Genomic DNA, 27,634 nt, shown 5'->3' with positions numbered 1-27,634 from the left:
CCATCCAGAGATTGCCTTACCTGGGGATCCATCCCATATACAGACACCAAACCTGGAAGCTATTGTGGATGCTTGCTGACAGAAGCCCGATATGGTTGTCTCCTGAGAGGCTTTGCCAGAGCCTGACAAATACAGAGATGGATGCTTGTAGCTAACCATTGGACTGAGCACAGGGTCCCTGATGGAGGAGTTGGAGAAGGGACTGAAGGAGCCGAGGGGGTTTGCAGCCCCGTGGGGGGAGCAGCAGTGTCAACCGGTTAGATCCCCAGAGCTCCCAGGGACTGGGCCACCAAAGAGTACACATGAATGAACCCATGGCTCCGGCCGCATATGTGACAGAGGATGGCCTTGTTGGATACCAGTGGGAGGAGGGGTCCTTGGGCCTGTGAAGGGTTTGATGCCCCAGTGTAGGGGAATGCCAGGGTGGGAAGGCAGGAGTGGGTAGGTGGGTGGGTGAGCACCCTCATAGAGGCAGGGGGAGGGGGATGGGACAAGGGGGTTCTGGAGGGAAGACCTGGAAAGGGGAGAACATTTGAAATGGAAATAAAGAAAATATCCACTAAAACGAAAACAAAAAGACTAGCCCTTCATCCTGTGAATTCAAACATTCATGCTAAGCACGACCTGGTCAATTGTTTTTAAAAATCAAATGCTTTGGGATTAATTTTCTTCTCCTCTCATGAACAAAACTGTACATGACTAGTTCCAGGGCATCTAATGGAAGTAATCAACTCAGGTTAAAAACCATTCCCACCTACAGTAATGCAAAAGAGCTCACAAATGCATCATGCAACTGATTAAGAAAGTATACCAAAGATGTCTTTGTAGTTAATTGCTCTTTATTTATAGACAGACAACAATACTGTCAAACAACTTTTGCTCTTGGTTAATTAGTATTTCAAAATAATGAAGAATGTTTAACATAGAGGTCTTGATACCAGGCGAATAATTCTCTTTCTTCACTTTCCAGGTCGGTGTCAATCAGTTCTTCAACTTTCAAAATTTCAAAAGATGGAGTGTAGAAGATGACCTTCTTCTTTATTTGTGTTCTGCTTGCTGGTGGTTTCTAGATGGAGGTACAAATGTAGAGCGTCTCATACTTGGCTTTTACTAGGTTGTATTTTTATTTTCTATTTTTACTTAGCTTCACCCTCCAAAATTTTATAGCAGAATTAAGAATATTTTTAATATATTTACCTACTGTGTGATTTATCTTCTCTGTCTCTTTGTCTGTCTCTCTCTGTTTCTCTCTATCTCTCTGCCTCTCTGTCTCTGTCTCTGTCTCTGTCTCTCTCTGTGTATGTGTGTGTGAAAATATGTAAGTAACATGGCAGAAGTGTGATGGTCAGAAACAAACTTTTTGGGAGTTGGTTCTCTATGTCTACAGTGTCTGGGATAAACTCAGGTCATAAGGTTTGTCAACAAGTGCCTGTTCTTGCTGAGAATCTCCGCAGCCCAGCAGAATATTTTAAAATTACAAAGTAGTGTATCAAAACATGTTCATTATAAATATCCCTGCTTCTGGTCCACTCCAGCACCGGGGTGCCTTACCCGCGGAGTCTCCGGACACCCACAAGGACCCACACAGGATCCCCCACGGGATCCTAAGACCTCTGGTGAGTGGAACACAGCGTCTGCTCCAATCCAATTGCGCGGGACCTGAGACTGAATTAACTAGGGAAGCAGATAACCCAGCCTGATCAGGGGGACAAGTCCCTTCCGGTCCACTCCAGCACCGGGATGCCTTGCCTGCGGAGTCTCTGGACACCCCCAAGGTCCTCACAGGACCCTCCATGTGATCTTAAGACCTTTGGTGAGTGGAACACAACTTCTGCCAAGAGGCAGGTTCGGACACCAGATATCTGGGCACCATCCCTGCAAGAAGAGAGCTTGCCTACAGAGAATACTCTGACCACTGAAACTAAGGAGAGAGCTAGTCTCCCAGGTCTGCTGATAGAGGCTAACAGAGTCACCTGAGGAACAAGCTCTAACCAGAGACAACTATAACAACTAGCTTCAGAGATTACCAGATGGCGAAAGGCAAACATAGGAATCCTACTAACAGGATGCTCACAGTCAGCTATTGGATGGATCACAGGGCCCCCAATGGAGGAGCTAGAGAAAGTACCCAAGGAGCTAAAGGGATCTGCAACCCTATAGGTAGAACAACATTATGAACTAACCAGTACCCCGGAGCTCTTGACTCTAGCTGCATATGTATCAAAAGATGGCCTAGTAGGCCATCACTGGAAAGAGAGGCCCATTGGACATGCAAACTTTATATGCCCCAGTACAGGGGATCGTCAGGGCCAAAAAGTGGGAATGGGTGGGTAGAGGAGTGGGTGGGAGGGTATGAGGGACTTTTGGGATAGCATTGGAAATGTAATTGAGGAAAATACGTAATAAAAAAATATAAAATAAATAAATAAATAAATAAATATCCCTAAAATGTGTAAGTACAGAGACAGATTTTACATAGCATAACTTTCTGTGGTTAACTAGAAGTTCAGATCTCTAGCTACTCAGGATGCTGAAGCAAGACTATCACTTGAGCCTAGAAGGAGAAGCCACCTTGAGTAACCCAGAAAAGACCTCGTTTCAAGTAGAAATATAGCTGAGTGAGGTTCTGCTTTAGTTTTGAGTGCACACACACCAGCTGGCTATCATTCTGAGAAAAAGACTAGCAGAGGTGTGGTGGGTTGAACATGTGCAACAAGCCGCCCCGCCCCTGCCCGCGTGTCCTGATGTGGAAGCCAAACAGCAGTTTCTTAATAGAGTATCTACTCATATCGTGTAAGAATTCTACTCTTTTTTTTATATTTTTTTATTACGTATTTTCCTCAATTACATTTCCAATGCTATCCCAAAAGTCCCCCATACCCTCCCCCCTACTTCCCTACCCACCCATTCCCATTTTTTGGCCCTGGCATTCCCCTGTACTGGGACATATAAAGTTTGCATGTCCAATGGGCCTCTCTTTCTAGTGATGGCCGACTAGGCCATCTTTTGATACATATGCAGCTAGAGTCAAGAGCTCCGGGGTACTGGTTAGTTCATAATGTTGTTGTACCTGCAGGGTAGCAGATCTCTTTAGCTCCTTGGATACTTTCTCTAGCTCCTCCATTGGGGGCCCTGTGATCCATCCAATAGCTGACTGTGAGCATCCAGGTTTTGACCTTCATTTTAATTTTATGTTTATGGCTGTTTGGTCTGCATGTATGTCTGTGCACCACGTGCATGCAGTGACCTTAGCGGCCAGAATAGGATGTCAGATCTCCTGGGACTGGAGTCAATGCTAGTTGGGAGCCACAGTGTGGGTACAGGAATTGACTCAGAGTCCTTGGGAAGAGGCCAGCGGTCCTGAACACTCAGCCATTTCTTCAGGCCACCTTCTTCTCTCCCCACCCCTTTTTGACACAAAGTTTTGCTATGCAACTCAGGTTGACTTTGAGCTTAATAATATAATCCAGCTTGCCTGGAACTTATGATCTTCTTGCCTCTGCCTTCTTAATACTAGAAAGTATGTGCTACCATCCTGGATGCTTAAGAATCCAAAATGTAGCTGGGTGTGGTGGTGGCACACATTTTTAATCCCAGCACTCAGGAGGCAGAGGCAGGTGGATCTCTGTGAATTCAAAGCCAGACTGAGGGATATATAGTGAAACCCTGTGTAAAAACATAATTAACAACAACAACAATAATGATAATGATAATAATAAAAAGATGGATGTTAGTAAACTGATATTAGCTTCATACTATTTAGATATAGTATGCCAAAAGTGTTTCACCTTTGAACTTGTATTTCCTTGTGCAGAAGAAAAAAAAAAACCCTTCTAGGCAGTTTTGAAAACTGTGGATAATAACGAAGGAGAATTCACTGCTTGTCAAACTTGCAGTTACCTGGGAGGAAGCCTTCTCTTCTTTACTTCCCTTATAGGCTTTTTTCATCTTTTCAACCCTCTTTTGTGCCTGCTTGGATCGACGGCCCAGATGCTTCATTTCCCCTTTCTGGTCCCAGGGCTGGTAAAAGGGACGGATGGTTGTAATGGTTGGATACCTACAAGACATTTGTGTTCGAGACAGAAAAGAACCCCACAAAATAAGATTTAAACATGAGGCAAATTGTAAACTGTAATGAATTGTCTAGCACACATAATATGTAGAGCAGCACTGAATGCCAGTTTTTAGTGACATGTTCCAGCCTTCCTGGACAACACTGTGGAGCGGCCACTTGATAAAATTTTTTGAGACAGGATCTCACTATGTTGCCTAGGCTGGCCTCAACCTCCAGAGGCAAGCCTCCAGCATAATTTTTTTTTTGTTATCTTATTTGTTTACATTCAAATGTTATCTCATTTCCCAGTTTCCCCTCTGCAACCCCCTATCCCAACCCCCCCTGCTTCTATGAGGGTGCTCCCCCACCTACCTACCCACTCCCGCCTCACTGCCCTAGCATTCCTCTACATTGGGTTATCAAGCCTTCACAGGACCAAGGGCCTCTGCTCCCATTGATGCCAGATAAGGGCCCTTCAGCTCCTTCAGTCCTTCCCCTAACTCCTCCATTGGGGTCCCTGTGCTCAATCCGATGGATGGCTGCGAGCATCTACATCTGTATTGGTCAGGCACTGGCAGAGCCTCTCAGGGGACAGCTATATCAGGCTCCTGTCAGCAAACGCTTCTTGACATCTGCAATAGTGTCTGGATTTGGTGTCCAGCATATTTTTAACACCATAACTAACACCTGAATTTACATTTCATAACAGTTGAGAAAGCAAGCTTCTTTAAAAATCTTTTTTCAACTTTTTGAGAAAAGGTCTCTACATAACCCTGTATGTCCTAGAACCTAACTGTGCAGATCAGGCTGGCCTTGGACTCACAGGAATCTGCCTGTCTCTGAGTCCTGAGTCCTGGGATTCAAGGCTTGTGCCACCACTGCCTGGCTCACTTTCCTGGCTTTTTACATGGGTTCTGGGAACCTGAACTCTAATTCTCATGCTTGTGGAATCATCACTTTGTCCACTGAGCCATCTCCCTAGTCCAGTGAAAGCTATGTTATTAAATCAGTGTTAGGATCTGATATAGCTCGTATCATGCATGCACGTAGTCCCCTCGGCTTTACTATCACAGGACAGATCAGTCCAATATCTAACTGCCAGCATCTGTATCATTCATCCTTAGAACTCTCTTTCAGAACAAGACTCCATGTGCAGAGAAGGTTAAAAGCATCTGAGAATCTACCCCTGATCACCAACACTTAGCCAGTGGCTGCTGGGTATTGTATGCAGTGGGATAACTCTTGAGTTGCATGCTCTACACTGGCTCTAAAATTCTCAGGGAGGACGAAGCTCCAGGTAGCTCCAGTGGTAACTGTCTTGCTAATACACAGTCTGGGTTGCCTACCTTTCTATTTCACTGCCCTACCCCTCAGTGGGTCCTGGAATCACCTCCCAAATAAAGCACTCCAACTCAATTCCTGGTTTCCTTCTGGGAGATCCCAGACTAGGGACTTAACTAAACATGGTATTATGAAAATATTTTTCTTCTTCAGTTGATTTAAAAATTAGTTAGCTGGTTGGGTCCTAAATAACTCATTCTTGGATAACCAGTAGTATGAATCCAAATAGCAGGCAACTCAAGGTTATATACGGAAGTGAGGAAAATGATATTACTTATTTGACCTTGGTGGTAATAGGGTTAAGTTCTATACTCAATGCTCATATGTATGAATTAGAGAAAATCTATTTCATGATGACAGGCTGTGTCTTGGACCAGTATCTGTTTGGGAAGTGAATATCCTTGACTGTAAAATAAAGGAGTGGTGGCGCACGACTTTAATCCCAGCACTTGGGAGGCAGAGGCAGGTGGATTTCTGAGGCCAGCCTGGTCTACAGAGTGAGTTCCAGGACAGCCAGGACTACACAGAGAAACCCTGTCTCGAAAAATCAAATCAAATCAAATAAATAAATAAATAAATAAATAAATAAATAAATAAATAAATAAAGGAGTTAAACTATGTTGCTGAGTCAGCACCTTTCATCTCCACTCCTGAGACTTGTCAGTATGTTTGCCAGTGTCTTCTTTGCGGCCTAAAGGAATATTGCTCACTGCAAGCATATGTGTGGAAATATATTACCAACAAGTCCACCACTTTCTTTTTCTTAAGAAAGCCAGCTTCATTTCTAGATGAGATGTGCTGGGTGAGTCTTAGTAATGGAATTTAAAAGGAATCTAATTGGAACAATCACATTCTGTTCCTGTCATTTCAGAGCCTAACACAACACGACTTTTCAAAGTACAAATTGGTTTGCTTGCTACTGGTAAAGAAGAAAAGAGTGCCACCATAATTTATATGCAATTGATTATAAGCAACAGGGGCCAGGCAAGTGAGTGCATGATTACGGCTTTTAATGGGAAGGAGAAAGCCTTCAGCTCCGCACTGACTGGGAGGAAAGAGGAACCCTTTTGGCTGTATTTATGAAAACAAAAATATTAACAGTTACATGAAGACCCCTCTCCCCAGAGAGGCACACTCTGCTGTGTCCACCACTTTCTGAGTTCGGATGTCTCTTACTTCTTGCCAGGTTGCACTGCCTCTTGATAGGCAGCCATGCTGGCCTGAGGCTTCTCTTCCATCTTTGTGTCTACCACCTACTTGAGTTAAAGAGTGGCCAGCCGGTACCCTTTACTACTCTACTGTTTTTACAAGTGTCAGGGCAGCCTCTTGTCACCCTGTGGTGCCAGTCTGGTGGTACGAATGATCACCTTGGTACCTTTTTGTTAGTATTCTACTTACAAAGTGGCATATATTTGGGACAATCTTCCCAAGTTTAAGTTTTCCCATATGCCTTATGATCATCTTTAGTGGACTGTGTATCGGAATGCTTTTAGGTTTGTAACCTCAATAAAAATGGTCTTTTACCTAACTTTAGAAACAATATTTAGCTGGTGCAGCCGCATCTCTTCTGTTTTTGGTTTCTGCAACAAATACTTCATCTCTTTTTGTAAACGGTCTGAGATTACTCCAGACTCTGCGTAATCAACTATGTCATACATCATCATTGTCCTGGGAATGCTACTGAGATCTAGTCTTCGCCAGTAGTTATTCTTGCCACCAGAAGATGCAGGGGTCTCATCTGTAAGACTGCAGTACTATATGGAAAAAATGCACAGTGATCAGTCATTGGTGTTCACCTCCAAACTCTATCAACAGCTCTCTCCCATGACTTTCATTCCAACTAGACCTTTCTGTTATCTGTGTTCATCTTAACTCCCTTACTGGAAGGCAGGACCCAGGCCAGCGCAGTTTCAGTTCACACAGCACCACACTCACTAACTGTTTATCTAAGCATAAACACTGGCACATGCTATTTTACAAATGATGAGTTCATCTCCAGTGCTAAGTGGAGAACTTCATTATATTTATTTGTAATATTTTTTTGCAATCTTACTTTACTTTTTTTCCAATTTAAAATATCAAGTAAGCAATTTAAACATACACACAGTTTGTTTATCCAATGTAACGTTATAAATGTGTGTTGGAGAGAGAGATACGGATCGGGAATGAGGAGCTACAGTGCGAGGCAGGAGGACTTTAGGGTCTACTACATACTCTCAAACTTCCATGTGCACTCGAATGCACACATACAAGCATGCACACTTACCCCATTCTGTCAGGCAGAATGTCAGTTGCCACCATCTTGTTGAGTAGTACCAGTCTCTCAACAAGAGACAGACAATTCCAGTTCTCACAGTATAACTGCAAGCCTTTGAGTAAAGCACAGACTCTGCAGCTAGCTCTTCAATTCATAGTCTACTACATTAGTGACACGTGGGTAGTCATATTTAATGACAAGTCATGTCCTGTCTGTAAAAATCTGTCGGTGCTTGGTCACTGTGAATCCCTTAATGAGTTCACATACAGACAGCAGATATGGAGTTGTATGGCTTTGTTTCACAATGATAAACCCATGTGACATATTTTTTAAAGTGATACTCAAAAGAGGGGATCAGGGGCAGGAGAGATGGCTCAGCAGTTAAGAATACATTCTGCTCTTGCAGAACACCTGAGCTAGGTTCATCACACTCATGGCAGTTGGTTTACAACCACCCAGAACTCCAGGCCCAGGGGATCCAATGCCATCTTCTGGTCTCTGTTGACACCTTTGCACATGTGCATACAATCTTACCCTATGCACATGACTAAAATAAAAATAAGTCTTTTTTTTTTTAAATACAACCTTGGCCAGCAAAAGTACCAAATGTGGAACCGCTGGAAGTGAAATGGGAACTCAATGTGAAGTGAGTTGTAGTGGAAACACTACAGGGCCATGAAAAGCTGCCACTGTTCAAGAGACTACAACTGTGTAGCTAGAGGGACATGGTGAAGGTGAACTTACTAACATAAGTGGCTGTGACAAGAAGAATGAAGTGACACTGGCAGAAAAGTCTTCATATTGTGAGAAGTCTAACATATTCCGCATCATATCAAACATGAAGACTAAAATGTCAGCAACTGATTCAAACTTAGGGGTGTGAGAGCTGTTGAAAATGCTGCAAGACAGTTGGTCTCTATTGCTACTTACAGGAGAACGGACGGCAAATATTCTTCCAAGTGCTCTTCTGGTAGTTGGTAACCTGAGGGTGGAACTCAGGGTCTTGTGCATTTTAGGCTAGTGCTCTACCCTTCAACCTTTAAAGTTTGTTTTTTAGTTTGATATAGTCCTGCTAAGTTTCCTAGGTTGGCCTTGCAATTATTCTGTACCTCAGCAAGCTTTGAACTTGGGTCCTTTGAACTGATCCTTCTCACCTTCCCAAACATCTAAGATTATAGGTCTGAGCTATCAAAGAGGTGTCATATCATTCTTGATTTTGCTTTTGTTCCCCGTGGATTTTCTTTGTTTTGACTCTGCTAGGTATTGAACACAAGTGTAGATCAAGCTACACTTGCGCATCTGCTGTACTCACAGCTTTGCTGAGATTCACATACAGACGCTTCCCCCACTAAAGTGCCCAATGCGTTAGTTTTTAGTGGCTTCCCGGTTGATTAGTTTTTACAAAGAAATAAAACTTTCATTCTCAGTGTTTCTAAATATTTTAAATAATACTGTACTAAATGTTTTTCATTTCTATTATAAGTGAGCTTTTAATATTTGCCTTTATTTAGGCTTTGAAACTGGATCTTGCTGTGTAACTCAGGGCTGCTTAGAAGCTCACTGTGTAACCAAGGCTGGCCTCAAACTTGATATCCTCTTCGCTTCAACTTTCTGAGTGCTGAGTTTACATCAAATGCCAGCATATCCAGCTGTTTTTAATGTGCCAACCAATTTTCTCCACCGATTATTCAGTTTGCTTTGTATGTGGCTAGGGACATAGCTTAGGGGTTGAGTGCTTGCCTATCATGCCTGGGTTTAAGATCCAGTGTTGAAAAACTACCTCTGGTTGCAGGAGAAATAAATAAATAATAATAATAATAATAATAATAATAATAATAATAATATGGCACTACGTCATATGTCAAAGTGAGGTACCCAAATGAAGAGGCTACAGGCACATGTATTATTATTACATTAGGAATCAGATTATTGACAACTTTCATTTCTTCATTGATTGCCTCTATGGATTGTTAGGAGAAAAGCTGTAGTATTTCAGAAGCATTTACTATTATTATTACTACTACTACTACTACTTGGGTCTGGAGCATAAATTCCCCAGTTCAGCATTGCTCTGTCCAGCTATGCAAACCAGAAATTTCAGAATCATGCCAGACAGATTCCTTCAGCTTCTCTCCCTGTCTGTCACCCAGGCCCCCTGTCCTTGCATTTGTAGACACATAGCCTTAAGCTGAACAACCACCATTTCCCCTGGACTGTCAAGAGCCTTTGAACAGAGCACTTAATGCTTTCTAATTCTTTCTTTCTCCTGAAACCAGAGGTAGTTTTTCACTTATTAGCTTAAAAAAATACATTTTGTTCATTTAGAGAGAGACAGTGTGTGTGTGTGTGTGTGTGCGCACGCGCTGTACCTTTGCAGGCCAGAAGAGGGCGTTGGATCCTTTGAGGCTAGTGTTACAGGTGGTTGTGAACTGCTTGATTTAGGTGCTGAGATCTGAACTCAGATCATCTGGAAGCACAGCAAACACTCTTGATCTTTGAGCCATCTCTCTAGACTCCCAAATGTTAAAATTTGTGTTGTGTGTATTTTAATCACAATTTTAAAAAGTATGATTTCTTTTTCGTTGGAGGTCAGGAAAACGTTTTTGTTTGAATTTTCAACATTTATATATAAACTCCTTACTTGCATGTAATCTTGCACTGTGACTACATCCATATGATCAGCTATTTTGAACTTCTGGAACATATATTCATCTTGCATAATTTGTTGATAAAATTTCTTTTCCCCCATTATCTTATAAGCATCAGCCACTGCCTATAAAGAAAGTAGATTTAAAAAATAATATATTGTTAATCATCAGCACATATTTTGTTAATTTTCTGACAAATGTAGCAAAAATTGTTCCTGTCTTTTACTATCTTGCTATTAATAGAAAGGCTACATTACAAAAAGGAGATCATATAGCTGTTTTTGGGAATGTAGGGGAAGGAGTTAAGGTCTCACTCTGTACCCCAGATTGGCCAGGAACTTAGTAGTGAGCTAGTCCTAGCTCAGCTCTAAATGCTGGGGGCATGAGCCACCATGCTCAGCTGTATATGGATTTATTTTGAGACAGAGTCTGTGTAACCCAGGCTGGCCTTGAACTTGCTGTGAAGTTGCTGTGAATTTAAGATGAGCTTAAATTTTTTGCCTTCTTGCTTCTACCTTTTAAGTGCTGGGATTATAAGCATGGACCTCTGTGTCTGGCTTATGCATGGATTTTTAAACCATTTGATATTTGTTCCCATAGCTATTGATGCATAGTTTTAAAATATAACTACAGGTATAGTTGAGACTACCATAGCTTTTTAAAAATTTTTTAAAATAAAAAGAACCCTCACATGACAGTTTCTAACCATCTGTTACTCCAGTTGCAGGGGAATCTGAAGCCCTCCTCTGGTCTCTGTGAGCACTGCACACATGTGGTGCACATACACACATGCAGGCAATATATTAGTACAACACAAATTTATTTTAATCTTAAAAAATATTTTTACATTTGATCATGTGTATATGTATGTGACTTTGTGCATGTGAACAAGGAGGCCAGAGGAGGGTGTCAGGTCTCCTGGAGTCAGTGTTCCAGTCAATCACAAGCTGCCTGAGGTGGGTGCTGAGAACCGAACTAGAGTCCTTCCCACAACAGTGTGTGCTCTGAACTACTAAGCTTTCTCTCAAGCCTGGAGCATCTTTTAAAGATTTTTTTAAAATGTATTTATTTCTATTTTATGTGCATTAGTGTTTTGGCTGCATATATGTCTGTGTGATGGTGTCAGGTCCCCTGGAACTTGAGTTATAGATGGCTGTGAGCCACCATGTGGGTGCTGGGAATTGACCCTGGGTCTGTTGAAAGAGCAGTCAGTGCTCTCAATTGCTATTGAGATGGCTATCTCTCCAGCCCCAAGGTTTTGGTTATTTTTTTCTTTTTAAAAACAAAAGCACACCATACACTCATTTGTGCTGTCAGTGAAAACTTACCTGGTGATTAAAGAGGGTGCCCTAGGAAGCAGAAATAAAAGATCTCTGGAACCCACACTCTTTTCTGTTCATTAACCCATGGCTTCCAAATGGAAGTGTGTCAAGTTGCTTACACTCTCCTTTCCTTTAGACTTCATTTTCAGTAGCCCAAGAAAAACAAATAACGGATTTCCCCTTCTTTCTAAACTGTCAACAGTTTACATTCAAAGAAAGTGTCTGTGAGACCAGTGAGAGAAAAATCACAGAAAACAGAGGCTTAAATTCTTTGTCTTGGCTCTCATCATACTGACTCCTCCCACCTATATCTATCCTTCTGATAACGGCTGTGCTGAATTGCCTAACACCTATTTATAATCTGGACCTGTGCTTCTGGACACAAAGGGTCTGCTTATGTGAAGGGAGACTGGCAAAGCAGAAAATTCAAATCTTTTTCTATTTCAGATCAGTTCTTTCCCTGTGTACCTTAGAAGGTGCTATTTGCCAAAGTGCAGAAACCGTGTTAACACTGAGGAGGCCACAACAGATTCCCTGGGCAGGATCAAAATCCAGAGCTCCTGTTAATTTAAAAAAAAAAAAAAAAAAAAAAAAACACAACGCAATAGCTTGCCTTCACATATTTTTTTCTCTAATTTTCCTTTTTATTATCTAGAATAGTCCTTTTAAATTTTGACTTGAATTCCAAAGCTTTGGTGATGTCCATGGAAAATGAAATAGGAAGAAAATATTTCAGTGGTCATATTTTATTATTAATGCGCCGAAGTGAACAGTTTAATGAAAATATTAGCTTTCCCATGGGTGGATTCTTTTTACTTTTCATTTCACCAATTTCTTTGCTCATTATGCACCTGAAGAAAAGATGACATTTGTAGTACCATGAAAGGCAGCCTGGTTCCTGGTTGAGCTAAGGCTGGAAACCCAGAATGGCAGGCGTTTTGCCTGGTTCCCAGACACTAGGCTCCTGACACAAGGCCGCAGTCCTCCATAGATCTGTGGCCATCAGTCAAGTAAGGGCAACGCCCCAAGCCCCTCCACACGTAGAGGACTTGACCACAGGTCACATAGCCTCAAGACAGATCTCCATTTTTAATGAGGCACCTAAGCCTGAAGGGCTTAGCCAATAAACTCCCCTTCCCAGACACTCTTCCCTGCAAAAGGTATTTAACCTCAGGTCCGTCCTGAGAAAAGAGGGTACAGTTTTACGCATCATCACCCTCCACTATGACAATAAGTGCCTTAAAACCATGGACTGTCTCTTTTTATCGGGATCCTCCGTGGGGAGCAATGGAGCAGGTCTTTTTGCCTGAAGAGCCATTTAATCTCCCACAGGAGGCCTCTCAGCACTCCCAGCCAATGGACTCTACCAAGCCAAGCCAGCCACCTGCCAAACAAACCAAGGACTCTATTCCTGCTAGACCCAGCCAGAGCTCTCCCCCTTTTCCCTTCTGGCCCGGTCTAGATTCAGTCTGCGACGGGGAGGGGGGGCACTCCAATCTCAGCTCTTCTGCAGCTCCCAGCGGCGCCTGGGTGTCCAAGAGCCTGAGAACCAGATGGCCCCAGCTTCCCAGTAGGCCCTGGGGTCACCCCAAGCCAGATCCGGCTGTCCTGGGACCTCAGACTCGCTCCCCCACCCCTGGAGCCGTGTCCCTGAGGCTTCCCAAAGCGCCCAACTCCAGTGTGGGGTAAGCGGCAGTCAAAACTCCCAAGTCATGCCTCCCTGAGTGGTGGAGCCAACATGGGATACCACTAACTCTACAGACAATGGTGCATGTCTCTTTTATACTTTATTACAATGTCCAGTGGGTTTTGAGCCAGCTCAGCCATACCTAAGGTCAAAACAAATCATTACACACTGAAGAAGTATTAAACCATGTAGGTATTTCTGTAGGAATAATTATATTTGACCTTAGCTCGGATTACCTAGAAAAGGTATTTATTATCAGTTCCTTCCTTCCAATGCCCCACTCAGTCACTACCACCGTTCTCCCCTACACTCAGTTTTCCTATTCATATATTGCCTCAGTTGTATTGGTTCTACTCTAGTCCTGTGGCCAAAGAAAACCACGCCTAGAAGCATAGGGCAAACCCTCTGCTTGTTTTTGAGAGGCTCTATTAGTAACTGTTCTATTGCTATGAAATCATGACCAAAAGCAACTTATGGAAGAGTTCATTCTGGCTTACAGCTCCTGAAGGTGAGTCCATAATAGGAGGGCAGAGACAGCAGCAAGAAGCCAGAGGTGGCCAAAGCAAGAAGCTAAGAGACCACATCTCCAATAGCAACTGTGAATCATGGACCAAGTGTTCAAATATGCAAGCTTATTGGGACCATTTTCATTCAAACAAACATAGGGCTGTTTGGGGAAAAAAGAGTGCTGCCTAATAGACAAGGTGTTCTTTGTCAGACATCTGCCTCACATAGTCAGTTGCTCATTCTTGCTGGAAACTCCCACTTATGGAAGGAGCAAGAAGTGGTGCCTTTACATTTGGTTTGGAATTCACTTATTCTGTATCTGTATATGCAGATACAGAATAAATTAAAAGTCCAATAACTGCTGGGATTGCTTCAGCCTTGAAAATATATGCAGTATGGCAGAAATAGATGAGCATTCAACTCTCACTTACGTGTCTCCAAGTCCCTTCAAATTCACAGACAAAGTGGGAATAATATTTTTCATCACATTGAAGAGGAAGGGCCATGTGCAGTGAGTGTTGTCCCTGACCTCAGGAGTGGTTAAGAACATGGACTTTGGCCTTAGTTCCTTTATTCTCTAGTTGTAAGGTTTTAAGCTAATTACTTGTTTTTTTAATGTGTGATTTTATTTTTCCATTATTAGGCATTAGAGCATATCTAGACATGCTGCTTCTACTCCCAATGATCCCCATCCTACTTCCCCATTAGTTTACTTTCTGCTTTCATATACAGAATAGTTTTACAGGAATTATGTGAAATAATGCACATCCAAGATTATAGTTGATTGAGTAGGGCCAGAGGGGCTGAAGAGATGGCTCAGTTGGTAAGGTGCTTGCTGCATACACGAGGACCTGTGTTCGGATCGTCAGTACCCACGTAGGAACTGGGCATTGTAGCATACATCTGAAATCCCAGTACTGTGAGACTGAGATGGACAGATCCCTGGATCTCACTGGCTAACCTGATTAGTTAAATTGGTGAACTCCAGGTTCAGAGAGATCCTGTTTCAAAAATCAAGATAGGAATGAATGAGGAATTCAACCCACAGCCTTTGTACTCCCCCATCACAAAGTGATTAAGTAGAACTGACAACATAGCAAGGTGCTTGTCTAGTGTGCAGGAAGCCCTGGGTTTGATCCCCAGAACTTACTGTACAAATCAGATGTGGTGGTGTACACCAGAAGCCCAAGACCAGCTGCATAAAGAGTTCAAGGCTAGCCTAGTATATATGAGACTTGAGACCGAGAGGGGGAAAAAACAACAGGGGGGAGTGGGGAGACAGAGAGAGGAGAAGAGAGGAGAGGGGGAGAGAAAGGGGAGGGGAGGGAGATGGAGAGGGAGAGACAGAATAATTAAACAACAAGGGTAGCTATTCTTGTTTTTCTTATATGAATGAAGTTTAAAGGGATAGGAAGTTTTCAATATAAAATAACAATTGCTGGATGTTAACAGTTCAGGCTCGTCAGTTGGATCCACAGGATCCTTTTGTAGCCTGTAAGTGTAATAACTTATGTGAGATATATCTCCTTTAAACATCATTATCATGCAGGTACATTAAAGTCAGACATGAAAGAAAAAAAAAAGGTGTCAGTTACCCAGTGGTGCTCCAGGCCAGAGTAGGAGCCTTTATAGGAAAGTCCTTACAAATGATGTGGTGTCAGGGATTACTGAGGAGATGCTAAAATGTAGATACTGGGCTAGGAGGTCTGAAGTAGGACCATGGCTTCTGTCTTTCTTTTAAAAAAATATACTTATTTATATTCTTTGTGTGTACATGTGTGCACATGCATGCAGGTGCCTGAGGAGGCCAGAGAGGACACAAGCTCCCCTGAAGCTGGAGTTACACGTGTTTGTGAGCCACCCGATAGGGTGCTGAGAACCAAACGTGTGTCCTCTACAAGAGTAGTACACACTTTTGATTGCTCAGCCATCTCTGCAGTCTCTAGGTTCTGAATTATTAAATGGCCCAGTGGATGCCAATGTGTAGGGTGCACATGCTTTGGGTAGCAAGACTTTAGTCAATTTTCTGGTGGACCAACAATAACAACAATTCTCTTGTAAAGTATCAATGCTGAGAAAACATTGTCAAAGTGGGAAATGAAATGAGATCACTCACCGTCCCCCCACCATTATTCTATTGCACTAAAACAGTTCTCAACTTTTAGGTCATGGTCCCTTTTAGGGTTTGAATGACCATTTCACAGGTGTCACTTAAGACCACCAGAACATTTCAGTCCATAACAGTAGCAAAATGACACTTATGAAGTAGCAGTGGAAAATAATCTTATGGTTGGAGGTCACCACATGAGGAACTATATTAAAGGGTCACAACAATAGGAAGGCTGAGAACCACTGCTCTAGAACCATTTGACCTGCTTTGGCACCTTTGGAGGAAATATCGGTTATATATAGATGTGCTTCTCTTTTTTTCCTAGTGGATTCTACATCTGTCTTTATGCCACCATTATAATGCTTTAATTCCTGTAGCTTTAAAGTCTTGAAATCGGGTAATATAAATTGTCTAACTTTCTGTTTTATCCTTTCCTTTCACTTGCTTTGGTTTTTGCTTTTGTGAATTCATGAGAGCTGGAAAATGATAAATAATTGCAACAAGAAGTGAAAATATGGAGGGGGATGATGGAGCAAATGTGCTAAATTCCTCCTTCTTTATATACAGAATTAGAGAGGCTGGAAAGTGGGCTCAGCAGTTATGAGCACTGGCTGCTCCTCTAGGAGACCTGAGTTCAATTCCCATCACCCACCTGGTTGTCTGCAATTCCAGTTCTAGGGGATCCATGCCCTCTTCTGGCCTCCCCAGGTACCAGGAAGGCATGCATGTGGTGTACAGGCATGTGGGAACAACCATCCATTCCACACACATTAGAATATTTTCAAAGATAAGTAAAGTTAGACTAAGCATCTGAACAAACTAAAACTGACCTTCTTCTATAAAGAAACAATTGAGGGGCTGGAAAGTTGGCTCAGCAGTTAAGAGCACTGATTTCTCTTACAGAGTGTATGTGTTCTGTTCCCAGCATTCACACAATGACTCGCCCCCATTTCTCATTCCAGTTCCAGGGGACCTGACACCTTCCTCTGACTGACTCCAGCACCAGACACACTTGTGGTGTACAGACATACACGCAGGCAAAACCACCCATATGCATAATAAAATAATAGAAACAGACTTAAGGCTAGGAATGTAACTCAGTTGGTACAATGCTTACCTAGTGTACATGAAGCCCTGAGTTTGATCCCCATAAACCACATGTGTCCGCACACCTGTAATCTTAACACTCTGGGGGTGGAGGCAGGGCAATCAGAAGTTCAAGAAGGGTTAGGTGTAGTGGTGGATGCCTTTAGTCCCAGAACTCTGGAGGGAGAGGCAGGCATCTCTGGGAGTTCAAGACCAGCTTAGTCTACTTTGTGAGATCCAGAACTGTCACGGCTGCACAGAGAGACCATCCCAAACAAACAGACCAAAAGAAAAGAAACAAAAAATAAGTAAACAGACCAGTTTGCTGAATAAACTTTTATTCAAAGACTAAAAATGTAAACTCAAAAGGAGAAAAATCCCACCACCATTGCAAGTTTTCTTTCAACTATAAATTTACATATTAGTCACATATGTTTTGAAAAGGAATGAAAGGGACAAGGGCAGTCCAAACCGTTCTCTTCAAGTTGAGTATGTTCTGTTCATTAAAAGAACATTATAGTGTCCACTGAAAAAGGCTGAATGGTGTGATAACATCTTAATAAGAACAAACGGAATTATAAAATCTCATTTCACAGGGCAAATGAAGGCAACAGAAGGAACTGTTAGAGCTGGTTACTTCACGAGAGTGACAGCTGTGTCACACTAGAAAAGGCATAAGGTACATTTTCTTGTTTCTTTGGCGTAGTTTCTAGAACTTTATCAACACTGAAACATTTTTAAACGTATTTAAAGTTAATTAAAGAAGAACATCTGCAAGTGCAAAAGAACTTTCTTCACTATGGCTTTTACCCACAAGCGCAACCTTCTGTGAAGACGTAGGTCGTAGAGATCATTCAGACTTTCCACTAGTGCAGGTATTTGAATGCCAAACAGATCAATTCCTGTTTTCTACTAAGGTGTGAGTAAGCAAGCACACGTACATGCCAACTCGAATTCTCAGACTTCATTTCACATACAACTCCTTAAAGCTTCACTCCAGTAAGCTCCGTTCGAAGGACAGTTTGTGTGAGCTGATTAGTAAGCATCTGTCTGCTGTGCTGTTGATAGTATCTTGCCTGTTCCCAGGCCTCACTGTGCAAAGGACCTGGTTCAACTGGCTCAGTCAGCTTTCTCTGCTCTCCTCCCCTCTATACAACTGTCTTCCACAAGTCCCCCCCTGAGGCAGTCTCTGTTTTCAAGTGGTCTTCTCGTTTACTCTCCTCAAAGGAGGGAGGAGGTTGGAATGTTACTTACGAGGGACCCAGGAAGACGGTCCCCCAGACCTCTTCAGGAAGAGTGAAATCTTACCAGGAGTTATTTTCTTCTTAGAAATATAGTACGAGGAAGTTTCCAAGATCTTGGAGCTCCAGCAGTCATTTTTCAATCTAGTGAAGACCATTCGGAGGGATTGCACTGGAACGTGGCTAGCCAGTGGATGATGGAACTCAGTGTAAGGCTGAGTGAAATTCAGGAGAGCTGTGTTGTGTGGAGGCTGCTCTTCAACATTGGCTCCTTGAGGTAATCCTGTTGGTTCAACACTGCTGGTACTACAACATGGCACAGGATGGGAAGTATCCAACATAGGCCTTTTGGTGCTCTTCTTGGGAGTTTGGTAGAAGCTTAGTCGAAATCTCTTTGTAGAATTTTGGATAACCTGGGTATGGACCTCACCGGTTACCTTGAAGCTGAGTTCAGCATCCTGAGCATCCTGGCTATCTGTATGTGCTGCAGAATACAGGTGGAAATGTTTATCTTCATCAGTGTGCTGGTCTTCTGACTGCATGTTAAACATGCAGTCCATTTCCTGCACTTGGAAGGTATCCTCTGGAACTTGATAGAAGCAATACTCGATGCTTTGGTCTGTTGGATTCTCACCAACAGCTGGGTCCTCATCACCGTGCCCAGATGCTGTTTGTGGCACACTAAGGACATCCCAGGTCTGACATTTTTCTTCTTCAAGAGGAAAGATAATATCAGTGTCTTCTGTGGAAGGTGCTGCATGGCACGGCTGGCCATCAGATTCCTCGTCTGCTTGCACACTACCCTGAGTATGGCCCATGAATAATTGCCTGTTTATACAGATGAATGCTGGTCTGCTCGGGCGCCTCAGATAGTCACCAGAGTGTGTCGTGTCCTTCCAACTTGCTGGCTTCTTCTGTGGGGGTTTCTTGGGAAATCTGAGCAGGAGAGCCTTCTTCCTCTTCTCTAGTCTTTCTCTCTCTTCTCTCTCTCTCTCAGTCTCTGGCTCAGAACTCTGGGGATTCTGCGGCTTCTTCTGTGGGTCCCTGTTCTCCTTTTCCTTCTTTACTCCCAAGGGTAGTGGTGCCTTGGCCCCATCCCAACACTTGATAGGACACTTTCTGCTTCTTACAGTGTGCCCAAAGGCCCCACAGTCTCTGCATTTCAACCTGGGATTCTCTTCTGGTGGAGGGCGTCTCTGAGCAGCTGGCTCTTTCTGTTTCTCTGCACTCTGACTTTCCATGTTTTTGTCAGACGAAGTGTCCATAAAAGGATCTATGTGTTGAGTTGGGATTTCCTAAGATCCAGCTGTCTTCCTCCTGTTTGTTAGCAGGTTCTCAGAGACGTGGATGATGGAGACCCAGCAAGACAAGTGATGAAGCTTTCAGGATGCTGGAGAAAAGGGAAGTCACATTTTCTTTTTTATATCACTGGGCTATTTTCTCCCCCCAACAGTTACTTCATAAATAAACAAGAAATTAATGAAGTTATTTTGCAATGTTTTAATGAATTTTAATGTATAAATAGTGTTTTCTAGTGACTTCTTCCTTCTGAACTTCTTAAAGCCTAAGCACATTAGGGATGGTGGAACTAACCCAGGAGAATCTCAGTTCCTGGAAAAGTCTGATTATATAACTTTAGAATAGAAGCAATAGATGATATCTTATAGAACCAACCTCAGCTTATTCTGAAAATTAATATGATAATGATATTAATTTATCCCTCAAGAGGAAGATGAAAATATACTTCTCAAGCCGGGCATGGCAGTACACACCTTTAATCCCAGCACTCAGGAGCCAGAAGCAGGCAGATCTGAGTTAGTTTAGCCTGGTCTAAAGAGCAAGTTACAGGATAGCTAGAGTTACACAGAGAAACCCTGTTTCAATAAACCAATATATACTTCTCCATCGGATTCCAATTTTTATAATAGATAAATATTAATGTTTTTTGAAACACCATACCATAATACATAATGAGAACCTGTAGTCCATTTGCTACATTTGTGAAGTGGAGGGTTTTTTTCCCCTAATATTGCTTGAAAACAAAAAGCAAAGCAGCCCTGTCAGTTACTTTTCTAAGAGACTAAATGCTGCACTTGCCGAATCAAATCAGAAGTTGCTGGCCTGTGCAGTCTTCTCTTTAGAACACACTTGTGATTTCAGGTAGGCCATGCTTTTTGTGTAACACATTTCTCAAAGGTTTTATTTTTCTTTTCTTTTGCATTGCTTGGGATTGAATGTATGTCATAATATATTCTAAGCAAATGTTCTACCACAAAGTTACACAAGCAGCCTAGAATAATATCTCTATTAATGGCTAAAATGACTATATCCACCTTTTAAACTCTCTTATACTCAGAGCAAGGGCCAAAGGATTAAAAGCTCTTTTGTAGACCTTTGCTGTTAAAAGTAGAGGCAGCAGTGTGATAAGCTCCCCAGGTGACTCATAGGCCAGACACAGTTCTGGCGAGAATTCCCGAACTGTCAAGATACTATGAGAACTCCCATCCAAAAGAACTATTTTGAAAGTTCTCTTCCTCCTCCCCAGCTCTTCTTTCTTTCAGAAAGGGCTCTACTATGTAGCAGGCTGGCCTCGAGCAATGACGCTTCTTGCCAAAGTATGAGGATTGCAGAGTTGTGCCACCACACTCCACTTAAAAGTACCTTTTCAGTACCAATATCCAGCACATATTTTCTAGGTCCACTACGGAATCAAAGGAAAAACAAAATTCCATTGAAACAAATGAAATTGCACCCAACATTCTGCAGAACTTAAAATTTTAACACAAAGAAATCTGATAGATTGTGTGTGTGTGTGTGTGTAGCTTTATATAAGTAATAAACTTCAAATTTATTTTAGTGGAGACACTTTGAAGCATGATGCTTAGGAAAAAGTTACCTGTTTGGTGGGCTGACTAATGGCAAAATAATGTAGCCTATATACTTGGCATGCAATTTAGGTATTACATAGATGTCAAGAAGCAACAATAATAGAAAACACACGTCATGAGGCATCACCTTACTTGACGGCTTTAGTAAATTTTTCCCGCTGAAATACGTGAAGCCACGGCTATCACTTTTTAGAAAAATTTTAAACACGATGCAAGGTGGAAATGTTTCACCACTGAATCTGAAATAAAAATAAAAAAAAGTTATGCAGTATCAACTGGGGTACCCCATTGCTTCTTCCTCGTGTACGCAATACAGTTGCACTTAATTCAACTGTATTACATACATACATTTTTCAAATACAGGGCATATAAAGAACATATAAAAATCTAGCAAAGAAATGGATCCAAAGGTGAAAGTCACAACTATGCTCATACTTATGAACTAGATGGGGGTGAGACTTTATGGCAACTTAGCCTTTTTATATTACAAGTGTAGTAAAACACTTCCCTTTGAAATTTGTTCTGAGAAATAGGATTAAAAAATCATCTCTATTATTTCTCCTGTGAAATAAATTAGCATAGCCATATTACCTGAATCTGACTTTACACTTCATGCTAGGATCTTTCAAAAGTGCAGCCTCTGTGGGGCTTACTTTCTTCAGTAGTTCATGTGCCACACAATATTCCTGCAATAAACGATGGCACTGTAAACTGCTCAGAGGTCACTGACTGATGATAAGAGTGGGAGCAGAGTGAACAGGACAGTGGTCTCAGGGGTCTGCACCCCTGAGTGTTTCTACCCCCACTCCTCTAATTGTCATCATGTGAGTCAGTTATTTCAACTTATGCTTCTCCAAAGTTGAGTATCTATCCCTTTTGAGATCACAGGCACTGTTTTTTCCCTATGACAATACTTTCCCACAGTCTATTGTTTTTATATATAAACTTTTCTGTGTCTCCAACTGGATTATGTACCATGAAGGTACAGACAACACAATTTATTCTTTATTATATCCCTAGTATCTCATACAGTACCTAAACAGTCAAGAAACTTAGCAAGTGTTTAATGTTGAATGAATACAGGGATAATAATGGTATTAAGTGACTAGCTTTTAAACACATATTATTTATCATGTAGTATGGTGGTATCATATACACACATATATGTATGTATGTATATATATATATATATATATATATATACTCATTTAATCATAATGACAACACAATTAAAATAGTATCACTCTCATTTTATAAATGAGGAAGAGCTAGGTCTCAAACTTAGATCTGTTTGACTGTAAAATTCCCATTCTTTTCCTTAAATGACCCTATTCAGTTTTATGCCAGTGATAATTCCATAGCATATACAATGATGGGATTTTAATAAGATTAAGCATTTTAATGTGAAGTATTAATTCGAAGCATTGAACAAAGATATAAAAAATAACTAATTAACTTCATTTGTTTACTAAGAGCCTAGAATTCTGAGGAAAGCAGTAACGTGATAATTAAAACTGAGTTTTGTATGATAACACAAATAGATCTGTGGGTAAGACAGTGAAAAAAGTAGACATATCGCTCGGACTTATTCAGGACTGCTAAAATTCCTCTAACGTGACTATTCTCATACCAGAGGGGTTTCTGTTTTATTCTGGTTTTGGTGGGGAAAGAGGATAGGCATCTGTTTATTGTTTGTATTCAAATAGGATTATATTCCTTCTACTGTTTTGACTTGCCCTTTTCACTAACAAGCTCTCTTGGTTGTCTTTCTATTATGGAATATTGTTAATATTGCAAGATTTACACATAAAGGCATAGACATTTACTTGTGTTTATGAATCAAGGCTACAATGGAATTGTACTGTAGAATGCACTCTTAGAAGGAAACTGCCGGGCTGGAGAGATGCTCAGTGGTTAAGAGCATGTCCACCTTTGGCAGAGGACCTTAGTTTGCTTCCCAGCATCCACATGGTGGCTCACAATTGCTTGTAACTTCAGTTCTAGGGGATCTTATATTCTCTTTTTCCTTCTGCAGGCTCTTGTACACATATGGTGCACATAAATTCACTCAGGCTCACACAAATACACATAATAAATAAATAAACCCTTAAAATAAGTGAAACTACTGGGTAAAAGCAAAGTGCATTTTTAAATTCAAGGATTTTTTTTTTTTTGTAGTATTGGTGATCAAACCCAGGGCCTTACATGTGTTGAATACATATTCTGCCACTGAGCTAAACCTCCAGGTCTTAATCTAGAGGTTTTTTGTTTTTGTTTTTGTTTTTTGTTTTGTAGAAGGTCACTATCTCCTATGTTCAAATAAGGACACAAATTCAAAAATGGAGATACAACAGTGCACTAATTTCAGAAAAATAGTTATTACTCATTCACATTAAAAATAAACCCAGAGGGCGGGGCTGGAGAGATGGCTCAGCAGTCCATCGTACTGACTGATCTTCCAGAGGACCCAGGTTGGATTCCTAGTGCCCACATTGCAACTGCCTCTCGCTCCAGTTCCAGGGGATCTAATTCCCTCTTCTGGTCTCCACAGGCATTGTATGCCATGGTGCAGAGATACACACGAAGGCAAAACATCCATACAAATAAAGTAAATACAAATAAATATAAAAATAAAAAGACCAGAAATATTCATTTGAGTTTACAAAAATAAGCAACTTTAGAACTTTATATAACATATAATATTATTATATCCAAGTCAGAGATAAAGAGGGTTATCTGTTTTATCTTTAATTAACTAATTAAGGAGTAACTTCTGTCAGAGGAAAAAATACATACCGCTGCACAAACTGTGTGTTTTAGGAGTTTAAACAATGATTTGTCCACATAAAGGTACCAGGCTCTCTGTATTTTTGCTGCTGAAGTCTCTCTATTACTTTTAAGAGGAAAAAGAGATTAGTTATTTATGAACTAGTTTTCATTTTCCGGAAATCCTCGACAAGTCTCGATTTTTACAACCTGTCACACTGCCCCACTACTAAGATGGACCTACTGAGGAACACTTGCGTGGGGTCATTGGGACTGCTCCTTTGTGGTCTCTAAGCAGAATGAGGCTATGCAATAAGTAATATTTCCCTTGAGATGAAAACAAAAACACCTAAAAGTTTTATCAAGATCCATAATTAATTGAAGCCTGGCTCGGTGGTACATTCTTATATAATCCCTGCACTTAAGCATGCAGAGGCAGGAGGATCAAGAGTTCAAGAGCTTGACTACACAGTGACTTTGGGCTGAGGGAATGTGGTCCTGGTCTGTGTAAGACACACACACACACACACACACACACACACACACTCACTCACACACACACACACTCACACACACACACACACACTTCATTCTCACTTATCTCCACTTCATCCCTCCCTGTTCCTCACTCCTTCTCCCTCTCTCCCCTCTCCTGCCTTCTGCCTCTGAGGCAGTGTCTCATGTAACTTCTGCTGGCTTTAAAGAGCTGCATATGCAGCTGAGGATGACCTTAAATGTCTGATCCTGCTGCTTCTAACTTCTTAGTGCTGTGACTCTACCATACCTGTTTTTATGTGGTGATGGGAATTGAACCAAAGATTTTGTACAGACTAGGTAACAACTCTACTAAGAATCTCCTTAGGCAGAGATCCTGGGATTTTATTCTTACTACTTAAGGAGGAAGAGGGAGGGCAGAAGGGAAAGGGAGGGAGAAAGAGAGAATGTGAATAAATAGAAGGTGTAAGAAGGAAATTCTACCTTCTAAAAACATTTATGGGGGGTGGGGGGTTGGAGAGATGGCTCAGAGGTTAAGAGCACTGATTACTCATCCAAAGGTCCGGAGTTCAATTCCCAGCAACCACATGGTGGCTCACAACCATCTGTAATGGGATCCAATGCCCTTTTTTGGTGTGTCTGAAGACAGCTACAGTGTACTCATATATATAAAATATATAAATCTTCAAAAAATTATGGGGCTGATAAAATAGCTTTGTGGGTAAAGAATGAGAATCCGAGTTTGACAGCCTGAACCCATATAAAAAAGATGTGTTCAAAAATACTTGTAATCCTAGCACTTGGGAAGTGGAGGCATGTGGATCCCTGAGGCTCCTAGGCAAGTCAGACAACCCGTTTAGTGAATTCCAGTCCAATGAAGAGTACTCCCTCGAAAAAATAAGGTGAGCAAGCTGGGAAATAGCTTAGTTGGCAAAAGCTTAGCATGCAAGCATGAGGACTTGAGTTTGATTCCTAGAGCCCACATAAAAATGCCTGGCATGGTGGCATGTACTTGCAATTCCAGTGCTAGGGAGTTAGAGCTGGAAGGATGCTTGGAGCTTGCTGGCCAGCCTAGCTTAACTGGCAAACTCTAGGCCAATGAGAGAGCTTGTTTGTCTCAAAGAAGTTGAATGGCATTCCTGAAGATGACATCCAAAGTTGTCACATGCATATATAACATACACACATTAAAAAATTAGAAAAGGCATTGTGGTGCATGCCTTTAGTCCTGGTACCTAAGAATGGAGGCAAGCAAATCTCTGTCAGTTCCAGCCTGGCCAGGGACACAAAAAGAGACACTCTGTCTCAAAAACAAAACAAAACCCACAAAACAAACAAACAAACAAACAAACAAACAACACCACCCCTCAAATCCCCCAAATTCCAGGAGTAAACCTTTTGAATTTTAGCTGATAGGGATTTATTATCTGGTTTACCTTTCTGTAAGTCACGTAACTTCTCAGTTGCTTTTTAAAACGCATTTAAAAATATTCTAATTATGTGTATGTGTGTGCCTGCATATGGGTATGTGTGTATGAGTGCAGTTTCCTGTAGAGGCCAGGAGTGCTGCATCCTGTGGAGCTGGAATCAGGAGGTTGTGAGCCACCTAACACGGGTCCTGAAAACAGAACCGTGGTCCTTAGGAAGTAGCTCCTAATCACCAAGCCATTTCTCCAGCCCTTCTTTCTCACTTATAATGTGTAATAATAAAACTGCTTCAGAAGGTTGTAGTATTATCAAGTAGATGTGTTAACATGCTTTAATAAGTTACAAAATTCTAAGGTCATAATAATCAACTAGAAGGTAATTATAAAAAAATGCCAAAATTTGGGAAAGATCTCCCATGCTCATGGATCGACAGGAGCTTAGCATAACTGTCTTGTGAGAGCAGCTGACTGAAACAGACAGAGGTCAGGGATTCTTGTGGGTGATTTGGGGGAAGGTTTAAAGGCCCTGAAGGGGGATAGGAATTCCACAGGAAGACCAACAGAGTTAAGATGCCTGTACCCTCAGGCCTCTCAGAGACTGAGGACTGCCTTGATCCAGCCTCAGTGGGAGAGAATGAGCCTAACCCTACAGAGACTTGATGCTCCTGGGTGGAGAGAAACCCTGGGTGGGGCCCACTCTCTCAGAGGAGAAGGGGAGGGGGAATGGGAGAAGGGGCTCTGGGATGGGGGGACCAGGAGGGGGAGGTAGCGTTTGGGATGTAAATAAATAAGAAAAAACCCCTCAATTTTAATTTACACATTAAGAAAACAAACACACAAACAACACAAAACCCAAAACAAACAAATAAACAAAGAAGGTGGGTAAGTTCGTTATTTGTCTAGTTGTGGAATTACAACAGAAGGCAAAAGGATGGCTTCTTACGCTTTTCTTGCCTTTATCTTTGCAGCACGAGCGGAGTGTGTCCTGTGGAGCTTTTCTGGGAGCTGACTATTTGATTTTGGACCACCAGAACCTGTTGTATTTGAGGACTTTTCCATTTTCCCTACAAAGAAGTAATCTGAACACACATAACATTAAGCTTTTAAGGTCATAATCCCCACATTCTTATATTTGGACTCGACTCAAGTGTCCTATGATTGTTGTGTCAAGTTTTGAATCCCTTTAAGAAGAAAGCAGTGTGCTTTTAGTGTTGTGTCCAGTTTGCACCCTTTCCATACTAAAATACCACATGCTATGTCAGAAAGACTGGACCTCTCCATAACCTCCTAATCCATCTCCCTTTTGCCCATCTTTTCCCTTCTAGTCACTGTAGTGCTGAAGTTAACTTGTCTTTTTGGGACACAGGGTCCCACGTAGCTGAGGCTGGTCTCAAATTCAATCTGTAGCAGACAGTAGCTTGAAGCTAAACCTCCTGCCCCAACACCCCAAGTACACTGGGATTACAGATGATCACCACCACACCTGGCTCTTGAAGTTAGCTTTTTGGAGCAATAATTCAGGGTTGGTCATTCATTTTCCTCACAAACTCCTTACTGGCAGGGGATACTTTGCTGAGTGGAGAATTTTACACATTTTCTAAAGAGCTTTTTTTTTTTTTTTTGGTCCAGTTTTTACTGAACACTTGTGAGACTAATCAAATTGCTTAACCTCTTCGTGGTTCCGTGCCCCTTTGGTGTTTTGATCAGTACGTAAGAGATTACTCGATTCTACCTATAAGTTTTTACTCTTTGAAGTATTACATTCCCGTCTGGATGAAGCTCGCCAAATTCTTAGTCATATCTTC

At 41.7% G+C, this 27,634-nt stretch overlaps 2 protein-coding genes across 3 annotated transcripts; both read right to left on the bottom strand.

The window, feature by feature from the left end:
- Positions 1-898: 898 nt before the first annotated feature.
- On the bottom strand, positions 899-26,915 carry CUNHXorf58 (chromosome unknown CXorf58 homolog). 2 transcript variants are annotated; one of them, XM_085837655.1, is made up of 8 exons: positions 26,773-26,915; positions 23,938-24,028; positions 21,733-21,827; positions 21,269-21,380; positions 10,294-10,425; positions 6,920-7,149; positions 3,901-4,057; positions 899-1,066 (listed from the first exon to the last, which is right to left on the bottom strand). In XM_085837655.1, exons 1-8 carry the CDS (start codon positions 26,886-26,888, stop codon positions 899-901), a joined length of 1,101 nt encoding a protein of 366 aa, XP_085693781.1. In that variant the 5' UTR covers positions 26,889-26,915. The 2 variants fall into 2 exon arrangements, with proteins under 2 accessions (XP_085693781.1, XP_029329504.1); XM_029473644.1 differs by having other exon boundaries at positions 23,938-24,034; positions 26,773-26,888.
- On the bottom strand, positions 18,259-19,494 carry LOC115030105 (protein FAM90A3-like). Its single transcript, XM_029473643.1, has one exon. The coding sequence runs from the start codon at positions 19,492-19,494 to the stop codon at positions 18,259-18,261; it is 1,236 nt and encodes a 411-aa protein (XP_029329503.1).
- Positions 26,916-27,634: the final 719 nt, after the last annotated feature.

The sequence above is a fragment of the Mus caroli genome, unplaced genomic scaffold (genome assembly GCF_978045245.1).
Source record: "Mus caroli unplaced genomic scaffold, Mus_caroli_1 scaffold_5, whole genome shotgun sequence".
Lineage (NCBI taxonomy): Eukaryota > Metazoa > Chordata > Mammalia > Rodentia > Muridae > Mus > Mus caroli.
Note: the sequence above shows the minus strand (reverse complement) of the source record. Positions and strands in the feature narration are given on the sequence as shown.

Bases quoted from the DNA above. Each gene is read 5' to 3' on its own strand.
- LOC115030105 (XM_029473643.1), bottom strand. From the start codon at position 19,494: ATGGAAAGTCAGAGTGCAGAGAAACAGAAAGAGCCAGCTGCTCAGAGA.
- CUNHXorf58 (XM_029473644.1), bottom strand. From the start codon at position 26,888: ATGGAAAAGTCCTCAAATACAACAGGTTCTGGTGGTCCAAAATCAAAT. The intron at 21,381-21,732 runs GTAATATGGCTA...TTTTTATTTCAG, and splicing joins AAGTGTAAAGTCAGATTCAG to ATTCAGTGGTGAAACATTTC. The intron at 1,067-3,900 runs GTAACTGCAAGT...ACCTCCATCTAG, and splicing joins AAGAGAAGGCTTCCTCCCAG to AAACCACCAGCAAGCAGAAC.